This window comes from Capsicum annuum, chromosome 12 (assembly GCF_002878395.1).
Source record: "Capsicum annuum cultivar UCD-10X-F1 chromosome 12, UCD10Xv1.1, whole genome shotgun sequence".
Lineage (NCBI taxonomy): Eukaryota > Viridiplantae > Streptophyta > Magnoliopsida > Solanales > Solanaceae > Capsicum > Capsicum annuum.
In genome coordinates, this window is record NC_061122.1 from 4,085,293 (window position 1) to 4,096,493 (window position 11,201).

An 11,201-nucleotide genomic window follows, 5' to 3' on the forward strand; every position below is an offset into this window, starting at 1 on the left:
GAGCAACTTAGGTTTTTAGTTCTTCTATACGACGACCAACTTACTGTAGATTAAAGTTTGCACAATTAGCTTATAACAAGTATATTTCAGGTACCATGACTTGGGACATAGTCCAAAATGCAAAGTCAGACTATTTGAGACTTCAAAATGGTCAGTTTTTTGTCGAATTAGCTTAGAGTTCATCTTGTCCCCAAAACTAGCTCATTTCAATTCATTCTGTCTAAATCTTGTTCTGATCAGTTGCTTATACCATTTTGAAGTTTTCTCTTACAACTCATATCCTTGAGGTAATACAGAAAAAGAAATGGATCCAAACAGTTCTAACTGTTGATGACGAGGGGGGAATTTGAAGCCACTACAGTGGAAGAAGGGACATTGCTATGTGCTTTTCAGGTGTTTAGGGTGGTTCCAGTTCTTATTCCGGTCATCCGGTGGATCAGAACAGTAGTCAGTTAAAATCCATTATAAAGAAAAAATGATTAAACAAAATGGTATTTATAGCAAGAGGAATGCTTGTCCTATCCACTGACAGGAATTGGAACAGCCTCTGCCCTTTACGTCAAACCAAACACGGCTGATTCAGGCTGCATACTAGTATGGATCTAACCATTATCGATGTCATGCTCATTCGTTTCTGTCAGCTACAAGATTTAATTGATGGGGCAGTCAAACTTTTAGGATATTGCAGTAAAATAATTACCAAAAAGGCAAAAACAATGTTTCACTTTTTTATCTGGGAATTTAAATATTCTTGAGAAGATTCAAACTTTGGGATTTCTTTTCTTTCTATGATCTCTTAACTGAAGTTGTAGCGTTGTAGTGTGGAATGCAATAAACTCGGTATTGATTTGTTCCTTACTGCTAAATGGAACTTCATGAAACAATCATGTTATCTGAATTAACATTATCTATTCTGGCTTCTTCTACTTCAGGATGATTTCTTACCACGAACGCCCACCCCACTGGAAGATATATTCACATCCGTCTTCTGGTTAGTTCAATTCTCCTATACTCTTTGGGTGCAGAACAAAGCCCTCGAGTTTCCTAAATTCCTTCGGATCATTTTTTGCTATGGATGAATTGTTATAAGTATATCTTAAACTGTGCATTAATGCTTTTGACAGTTTACCGTGCTTGTTATTTTTGGTGTGCTTGAGAGATACCTTCATACCTGAAGGTAGGAAGCTCAGAGATCCAAGAAGATTATATGCACCTGGTCGAATGTATCACGTCATTGAGAGAAAATTTTGCAGGTATATCACGTTAAAATATTAATACTACTACTCCACGCTACTCTTTTCAGCGGTTTTACTTTTTTGATCTCCAAAGAGTAATTACTTTTTAGACAGTCTTACCTCCGCATTGGATTGGCTGGTTCCAAGATTCCAACCATTGTCTCATGTAGAAATGCTGAGCACTTCTCCAGTGCTCCGACGATAAAATATTAGAATTTTGCATCAATAGGTTCAGACATACGACCTCACTTTGGCAACATACTACCTGACGTATTGGACTATGAGGCATTTTTGAACTATTCACAAGATGTCACTGTAACTTTTTCATATTTGAAATGTGTTACAATGTTGGTTCCCGTTGCTTTTTCCAAGTTAACAGAGCAATGCAGACTAGAATTGTTTTAGCGTTGCATCAAACTTTGATGCTCCTCTCACCGAATGAAACTCTAGAAAAGAAAGGCTAATGACTCTTATAGATTGAAGACACCACAAAAAACTTGTAGGCATGCACAGTCACATAGGCATGTAATAGATACCTGTTGCTGGTTGGAGGTGGCAGGTATCCCGTGGAATTAGTCGAGTTTCGCGAAAGCTGGCCTAGACACCACGGTTATCAAAAAAGAATGATCCTATATTCGTAGAAGTGGCATGGACGATGTAGTTGTATACCTTTTACAAAGTCAACAGTATAGAAGTTCATGCAAGTCAAAGAACTCATGCTAGCTAAGTTATATACACCGTTATGAACCCAAATTTCTGGCCAGCCAGACCTGCTGTGTACCATGAATGCCACTTCTTTACTGTTGAATGTCGTCTTTAAGTTCCTATTGTTCAGAAGCGTTTAGTTCAACTGGATTACCTGACATGATTTTCTTTATTGTGTCATATATGGAGGATAACGAATCTCTTAACAGACTGAAGTACTTTAACGGACCTGATTGTTTAAGTTTCAAAAGTTTTAGCTTAAACCTTTTAATTCGTATGTGCTTACTCCGTCTTCTTCTGTTCTTCTCCTCAAGTGCATTGTGACATCGATTTGATCAATTTGCTGATGTTGGGACATCGATGCTTCACTACTTTTGCTTAATCACGTTTTATTGCTCAACAGATGTGGGAGATACCCTCCAGATGTTAGAACTGCCATCCCCGTTGATGGAAGATTTGAACATATTGTGCTGTCATGCAATGCGACATCTGATCATGCAATTATTTGGATACAAAGAGAAACAGAGAAAGCGTTAGCGGTAAGTAACTTCTGAATGTTTTTCCTTTTTCCCTCCCGTTGGATTTCAATTTTCATATCCCTAAAAAAAAATTTTCCACAAGTATTATGATAACATTTAAGGAAGAAAGACACCTATGCACATATGAGTGCAAATACTACACTTGAGCCTTTAAGACGTAACCAACTTCATGGTTATTCCACGAAAGGAAGCAAAATATATATATAAATGATTAATTACACTTGATGCGTGCAAATGGTGAAAGGGAGTGAGTATTAGCCAGGGTCTCCTCTTTATTATAAAGTCGTAGCTTTTCGGGGGTATATAGCATTCTCCCACGGCCAACGAAGCACCGTCTGGTTTCTCTTTAATTCACCAAGTAGTTTTACTGTATGGCAGCTAGCCTGCTAACTAGTATTCCCTAAAAGGGAAGCCCGGTGCACTAAAGCTCCTGCTATGCGCAGGGTCCGGGGAAGGGCCCCACCACAAGGGTGTATTGTACGCAGCCTTACCTTGCATTTCTGCCAGAGGCTGTTTCCAAGGCTTGAACCCGTGACCTTGGTCACATGGCAACAACTTTACCAGTTACTCCAAGGCTCCCCTTCAAAGAAAAATGGGGTGAGAGAGGCTCGAACTCTCGACCTCAGGATAACGCAGAAGCTATGAGACCTATGCGCTAGCCAACTATCTAGTATACCTTGCACTGCTTTATTTGGTATTAGTTCGAAAATTTCACTCTTTGTGGTCTTGTTGCGTTTTTTGTAGTGTAGAAACACACCCTAGTAACATGACTCTTACATATGTAGGTGAAACTAGACTGTCTATGAGCTTAAGCTTAGATTTGAGTTTTTGAAGAAGTGATTTTTGGAATTTGAAAACTGGTTCACGATAACATCTGATCAAATTTCATGGCCAAACGCTAGCTAAGTTTCCACGAAATCGTTTCGATCCCTAAGATCCCGAAGTATGCATAAGCTTTGCCAAGCCCTGCTATGTTTCCGCATGCTACCAAGTCATCGTCGCTTACTTGAAAATCTTTGTTGAAGAATTTTTTATTTTACCTGAGTAAACGCTTTCCTGCAGAGACTCAAGGAGGCTATGAGTGCTGAGGCACCGACAGCTCCACCACCCGTGCAGAAAATCGTAAGGCAGCACACACTAGAAAAAGAACACAAGAAGGCATTAGAAAGAGCCGTCACTTTAAACATTCCACACGCGGTGCCAACAGACGCAGATGAGGAACCTTCAGCGCATAAAGCGGAAGAATCATCACGAGGAGTAACAACAGAGGCGACTTCCCTCGTAGAAGGTGCATCCACAAGTACGGACCATTCCACCGATGCAAGAGCTAACTGGAACGAAGTAGTTGAAAAGCTTTTCGCGAGAGATGAAGAGCGGAAGTTAATGAACAAAGAAGAAAGTAGTAGTAGTACTGTATGACAACTCCCTTTGAAGGTGCTTTCTATGTTCTTTCTTCTCTTTTTCTTCAAATTTTGTAATGCTTGAAGAAAAATATTTTTCATATTTTCACTATTCTTTGTATCCATAATAGTTCTGTACATTTTTCTTTTTGTAAAACAAGATATCTGAAATAGAATGTAATCCCCAGAGAGAGGGGAATGTACATCGTTATGTAACGATAAAAAGTCTCATTCTATGTAACGATTGATTTAGTGTGGTTGCGTTTCATTTGGACCGTTTTTTCCTTGAGTTGGTTGAGGGTCTAATGGAACGCTACCTAATGGAATGTTTAACCGATCCATTCCGGATCGACCGAATAGGTGTGGAAGTTGTAACATGGGAAAACCACGGAAAACACGACTTATTTGAATAACCCGATGACCTACCAATTGTAGAAGTAGGATTTTTGGCAAGCAATAAACGCTTAAATGAGGGATCCGAATCAAACCTAAATGGGAATGACACTCTACCTTCAAAGGTAGGGGTATGGCCGCGTATACTTTATCCTTCTCAGACCGCACGTTTGTGAGATTATAATGGATATATTGTTTGTTATTTTGAACGTCACTTTTTTTTCTTTCTTTTTTTTCCTTTTTAGTAATTCTACCCCATATCCTACTTTCTTTTTAGTAATATTATAAGGTTATTCTTTCGATTTCTGATGTGCAACATTATCTGACAATGAAAATTGATTATTTCATTAAAGATTCACATAATAAAATATATTATAAAATTATGTTAAGTTGGCTTGGATAATACGGTTATCATGACTTCCAATGAAAAAATTACGATAACATATTCAGTGTAGTTTCACAATGTGCAGTCTGAAGAGGTTCAAGCGTCTGCTCCAAAACAACAGATAGCAACAGAACAGAAACTACAATAACACAATACAATAATTACGGTACATCGAAGGACAAGAAACTACAAAGCAATAGTATGACTGCTGGTATGAATGAACAACAAGACAACACATCTCTATCTACTAACCTATTATCGTAGAGTCTAAATCTTCCACGCCCTCTATCTAAATAGTCAAAAACTCTCTTAAGTAACGTTTTCTTAAGGAGCATATAAAACAGAAACATGAAAAATAACTCGAGAGGGAGGGGAATGACATATAAACTCGACGTCATTGTAGGAAGTCACAAATTTCCATCCCGAATCCATCTCTAAAATTCATAACCCATAAACTTCAAATATTTGTTCCATTTTCCCCCATCGATTCCCAAATCCCTCACTCTAACAACTTTTATCACAAATTCGTAATAAATTTAAAAATTCTAAATCTTGACTCCGACTTTGAAATTCAAAACTCATAAACTTCAAATTCTGACTCGTTCCTCCGGCTATAAGTATCCCACACCACATCAACTCCCAAATCCCGCACTCACACAACTTCCCATCACACTCAACTTTCATCTTCTCATTCCCTCCCCACCCCCCACCCTAAAAAAAACATGTCATTGTCACATCAACGTGAAAATGATGAAATATGCAGTGACCCATTGACATGCATGCAGAAATCACTCGAACCTCTCAAAGAAATCAACACGCCACGTGGACTCCTCTCATTGGAGGAAATTGCGGAAGTCGGTCGAAATCATGATTCAGGGTTCGTTTGGTTGAAGTAAAAGAAGAAACTGAACATCGTTTCAAAAAGATAAAAAAAAGACTGGTACTTATGCTACTGAGGTTACATTCATATGTTGAAAATCGTCGACTGAAAAATATTACTGGTGTTAAGACCCTTTTTGGGTTAGTGTTTCTGATATTTCGGTCAAGGATGATGAATCGAATAAAATTACGTTTGCTATTCCTAGCGGAATTAAAAGGTCGTATCCAGCATCTGCATTCGAGTTAGAGGAGGAAGAAGAAAAGAAAGAGGACGTAAATAAAGAGGAGGAGGAGGAGAATGTATCCGTTTAGGATAGATGAAATATTTTTAGAACTTTTTGTTGATACGACATGTTTCTTTTATCGTATCATTCATTTCCTTTCAGGATTAGGGGCATTTTTCGTATTTGGGATTGAATAATTTGTACTTCTTGTTTTATTATCATCTATAAAACAGGATGTCCTACTCTTTCCTATACTTATAGAAGTAGTAATAATGCAGAAAATAATTATGCAAGATTGAATATTTATAATAGAACACTATACCTGATCTACTGAATCTTATACCTAGCAATTAAAGTGCTATCAGATGAAGTACACCAGCTATGCTAATGCAGGCCACAATAAGTCGCTAGTCGAAGGTTTAGACCAATCGCAATTCATCACAATCTTGCCTGTTTTCAGTTGATGACAGGCTATTATTAAGTGTTAGACCTAAGCCCATTGCTCGTTGCTCTCTCGTACGGCTCTACCTAAGAACTAGAAGCCGCCTCTCTAAATAGAAAAAATGCATTTACAAGACAAAAAAGACTTCGCCCGCCTATTCAACAAAGCTATTAGAGAAGTTGTTTCGTTCCTTGACTTCTCTTCTCAGTCAAGCTCCCTAGTTCCTTAGTGTAGTCTCAATCCATAATTTAAGGCTCCGTTCCTTATAGCCTAATCTATATCCACATCTCACGTGACTCCGTACTGACACCTTTCCCTTTGTTTGGCATACGGCTGAGTGACTTCATAGCCCCAATACCCGAGTAACTCACTGATTAGTAATTCACTTCCAAATCAAGGACCAAAGGACCCCTAAGTAATCATTAGCACTCGAACACAACTGTAGAACAGTTCTTTCAACCTATGCTGCTCGGACTCTACAAAACTGTCATCCGATGCTTAATCAGGTCCTTCAAAAGTAGAGTGTTTTTGAAGGATTCGACAATCCAAGCATCAACAATCCAAGTTATCTCGTAATTGGGTGGTAAAAAATTGAACAACTACATAATTCATGCGTAACTTCAATTGCAAGGGAAGTTGACAAACACAAACCACTCTATTTACCATTCACTCATTACGTACTAAAAAGCTTTCATCAAACAATCCCTTGATCAATACAATCATAAACTGTAAGAAGCTACAACTGGAAAGCATCAGTTGGAAATGGAATCCACAGAGATAGTAGCACCATGCAAGCTAGCCGCACCTATAAATGACATAAATACTATCATTGCTTTGGCTTTAGACACATCAACGGGTCACAAGAGTTGAGCAGTTTCACAATCAAGCTTCCATGGCGTCAGCATTGGCATGGTAGTTTTCCAGCTCCTTGTCAAGATCCTCAGCAGACTTATCAGCACCCCTGTTACTTCCCCTACCACCTCGGCCACGACCTCTACCCCAACCACGACCACCACCCCGACCGCGTCCAGGTGCATTTCTCAAACCACCACGGCCCCTTTGACTGTACAGAAAAATGAAATCTAAGTTGCACACATGCAATCATGAAAGCAGCTCGTGCTGAATGTCTATCATATTTATACATGTATTTATCTTTCAGTTTTACTTGGTAGTGCAGAAGAAGAATTTTATTATTTATCTCAATTAGTTAACTAAAGCCTTTATTGTTTTTATTTTCTTAAAAAGTACACGTATCTTTGAATTCATAATGGAAACACAAGCACATCTCGTCTACCAAGTAAACCACGCAGAAATTTACCTAGAACCACGACCAATAGCGCCTCCTCTTCCACGAGCTGGACCACCCGGCCTGAAGAAAATCAAAGTACATATTCAACTCTCATGGAAAGTAAAAACATTTCACAAAATCATTGGTAACGAAAATACAAGATTACCCACATCAAGCATAGAACAAAAAACATAGAACGCCTAAACAAAATCTAAAACAAGCAAACCAAATGACTTTCCAGTCCTATACACAAAGGAAGACAGAATGAAATGAATGCTACTGATCTAAATTCAGACCCAAGGCTGATATAGAACAAATCAATTGGAGCAGACTCTAGAATCTATTTACGCACACTATTATAACCACAAGTACATCCTTTGAATGAGACTTGGTTGATACGTGAAATATGGTGCTTGTACAGGGAGAACTTCGAGTATGTAAGAGCACATACTTAGGCATTCAAACATACACAATACACATACATGAAACAACAAAATTCTCAGGCCAAAGAACGAGATGGTTAATAGATGACATACGCCATGACAACAGTCCTCCTCCGGTTGGTTCCTCCAACTACATTTACACGAGCTGCCAAAGGAATTTCTGGGTTGGAACCAACTATTTCAATCTTCATAGGCTTCCCATCCAACTGCACATTGTTGTATCTTTTAAGAGCTTGGAATGCATCACTTCTTCTGGCAAAGACCACTTCAGCAGCGCCCTGAAAGTTAAGGTAAGATCAACTTTACAATTGAGGACAAAACTAAAACCATACAGACTAGCATCATAAAATCCAACGTCAAGTTTAAATATTGAGAACAAATTTGCTAAACTCTTAAGCAAAAGACCAAAGCAACAAATACACATATCTGCATATGTATTCAACTACATTGATGTGTGCTTCTAGATGCTGGACTTCAATATCTTTTTTCCCTGAATACTACCTCATGATACCGGAAAGGATAAATTTTTTATTCGACGACCTTTAAAAGTAAATGTCAACACATTTATTAAAGGGTAGAGTGCAGCACTTTATCAAAACCAATGACGGGGACTTATTGGCCATCTAAAAAGGCCCCACTTAGTAAAAACATTTCTCATGGGTCTTCGAATCTTAAATTTGACTAGTAAATGTGATATCATACAATACTATAGGGTTAAAAGCTAAGAACTGCCACTCTCTTCTTGGGTGGTTTCATATCAAGTCTACAAGTCAGATACTAGGAATTTTCCACTCTTTAAGGATTTCGTTTGTATAATAAACTACTACAATGACCTTACGACAAATCTCTGCCAACAAATGCTGCAAATCTCAATGTGAGAATATGTGATTCTATTGATATAATGCCTATTTTATTCTGTATGTAACTAAGTAATTCATATATTCAATTAATCCACAACAGGAAGTCATAGAACAAATAACAAAAGCTAAAAAAGTTCATAAAATTTACACAGGCAGAGCTATTAGTTAAAAGTCTTCTATTTTATCAATTTGAAATCAATTTTTTTTTCCAACCAAATCCGGAGAGAATGTGGCGCAAGGTTTGAAATTGACATCTTAAAGTGAGAACTATTCTTCTATGCCTTACTCAGCCATGCCAAGCCAACTTAACTTTCTTTGACCAGAAGCAGAGAACTGCTCGTGATATTCTTCCTTTTCATTCTCCTCTCATCTTGTTATAATTCAATCATATTTCTTTTTTCTAGATAAATAACAATAACATAAACAACTTCTTATAGTGTTGTCATCTTTAAGTAGCAAATAACAAGATTCATTTGTATTAATATACATATAGCAACTTAGCAAGTAAAAAGATCTTGAAAACATTATAACACTGAAGGGCAGAATAACTTACACTTGGACGTCCATTTTTGTCAAAGTGGATTGCAAATCGTACTAGTTCTCCAATCTCCGTAAAGAGTTCCTGTGTTACAACTCTGGCTTTTAGAAATCTTCAAAGATATCTATTGCAAAGGAGTGTACAGTGTGAAAAGACAAGCTCAATGTGTACCCTTATATCTTCATTAGTCACTCCAGTGTCCAAATTGGAAACATATAACTTTGTGCCACTCTCCAACACTGATGACAATCCTGCAGCTCTAAGGCTATCTTCAAACAAACCATTCTGCCACGGCAAATTCTTGGTTCTGCGGAATGTCTGAAGCAAGCATGCCGGAAAGATTAACAGATTTGAAAGTAAAATGTCAGCATGCTACCAAATAATAAGATAAATTCACCATTCTTCGACAGTAGATCAATTCATCACAGTTCCATCGCACTAGCAGTAGTTTCCAGTTAAGTTGAATTGCTCAAAAAATGCAATCTAAATAGCAAAAGAGAAGTCAACGATGCAGAATTAAGTGTAGATGGGAGATAAAGGATTTGACCCACAGCACATCAGGTACTTAAGCAAAAAGGTAAGAGCTCCAGTTCTGATGTTCAAATGAAGCCACCTTTGCAAAAACGCCTTGAATTGAGATGGTAACAGAAGATCTTGTCCCTTAGCAGTTCCACAAAATGCAAGCAGAATTCATGAGGACAGCCACAAACTCCTCTTTAAACCAATAATGTGAAACTAGAGCAATCGCTACTAGACAATAAGGATAATAGATGGTTAAAAAAGTTCAACCCTCTAAGACACTTAGCGGTTAGGGGTGTTTAAAATGGTGAAAGGGATCTTAAATTTTCAGTTAACGAATCTCCCCAAGAAGAAGCATGCTACAAAGAAGTGATTTGCCTGAACAGGGCCACCTGAATCTCCCACTTATATCAAAATCCATCAGAAATCCTCGAGTAATGAGAAAGTTCAAAGATCATCAACAACTGCACTGCAGTTGTTATTATGGCTGAACCAAAGTGGACTTCTCCTTGGAACCAAAAAAATCAAGTCTCTTGTATGTCAACTAAACAAAAGCAGAGAACCTTCAGTTGGGTTCATAAAGCATATCAATGTTTCTATGAAATCATAAGATTTCCAATAGTTTTGAGCTTGCCTTGGCAATTGTGTAGGCTGATGGCCGCGCATTAACGCCAAGTGGCCCTCTACGAGGAGCTCCTGTTGTTCTTCCACCTCTAAATGATCCACCTCTAAATGATCCCCCTGCCCCTCTTCCACGTCGGGCCCTGCCTTGACCCCTACCACCCCTCTCGGTATTTCTCCTACTTTTTATCATATCCTCCAGGGACATATCCAGCGAAGCCATGATGTAAGCAGAACGGGGAACTTCAGCTAAAGCTAATCTGTAAGAGAGAAATAAATCACATTAACAATGATTGCTAAAATCGTGTTTAACAAAACAATTAGCAAGAAAATGACCAGTAAAAATACAAATTAAGCAGAAACAAACTAAGGGTTGAAACTTACAATGACATTTAAACTAGAAAATGTTCCAACTATTAGACAGCATAAATATCACACAGAGCTCAAGGGAACAGCTAAATAAACATGGATATAAAGCCTGAAGAAAGACGTAGCAAATAGACATATGGCTGTGTCACTATAACAGGATCTTTATAGCTAAAATAGCAATTTCAATAACCAAAACACAAGAAAAATAATCTAATGCAAATAACTAGTCCACACCCTCCACGATTCACACAACCATATTTAAAAAGAAAAAGAAAAAAAACTGGAACTCATACATACACACGTAAATGATACAAACTTCCTGGAATATACATCTTCTTTTGTATCTCTGTATCATTTGTAC

General features: G+C 37.9%; 2 protein-coding genes across 3 annotated transcripts in view; one reads left to right on the plus strand and one right to left on the minus strand.

Annotated features, from left to right (window-relative positions):
• The window catches only part of LOC107870502, a 10,690-nt gene extending 6,543 nt beyond the window's left edge, over positions 1-4,147 (plus strand). The window contains exons 3-6 of the mRNA XM_016717057.2: positions 933-991; positions 1,125-1,253; positions 2,344-2,479; positions 3,542-4,147. Of these exons, the coding sequence (XP_016572543.1) occupies positions 933-991; positions 1,125-1,253; positions 2,344-2,479; positions 3,542-3,898 (681 nt within the window). The 3' untranslated portion in view covers positions 3,899-4,147. The remainder of the gene's footprint in view (positions 1-932; positions 992-1,124; positions 1,254-2,343; positions 2,480-3,541) is intronic.
• Positions 4,148-6,838: 2,691 nt separating this feature from the next.
• Positions 6,839-11,201, minus strand: part of LOC107870500 (THO complex subunit 4D) — an 8,663-nt gene continuing 4,300 nt past the window's right edge. The window contains exons 2-7 of one of the 2 annotated variants that reach the window (XM_016717055.2): positions 10,485-10,731; positions 9,503-9,649; positions 9,347-9,415; positions 8,027-8,211; positions 7,521-7,571; positions 6,839-7,265 (exon numbers count right to left, since the gene is read on the minus strand). In XM_016717055.2, the coding sequence (XP_016572541.1) occupies positions 7,085-7,265; positions 7,521-7,571; positions 8,027-8,211; positions 9,347-9,415; positions 9,503-9,649; positions 10,485-10,694 (843 nt within the window). In that variant the 5' untranslated portion in view covers positions 10,695-10,731 and the 3' untranslated portion in view covers positions 6,839-7,084. Of the gene's footprint in view, positions 7,266-7,520; positions 7,572-8,026; positions 8,212-9,346; positions 9,416-9,502; positions 9,650-9,728; positions 10,732-11,201 lie in introns of both variants that reach the window. The other variant, XM_016717056.2, reaches the window with a different exon arrangement.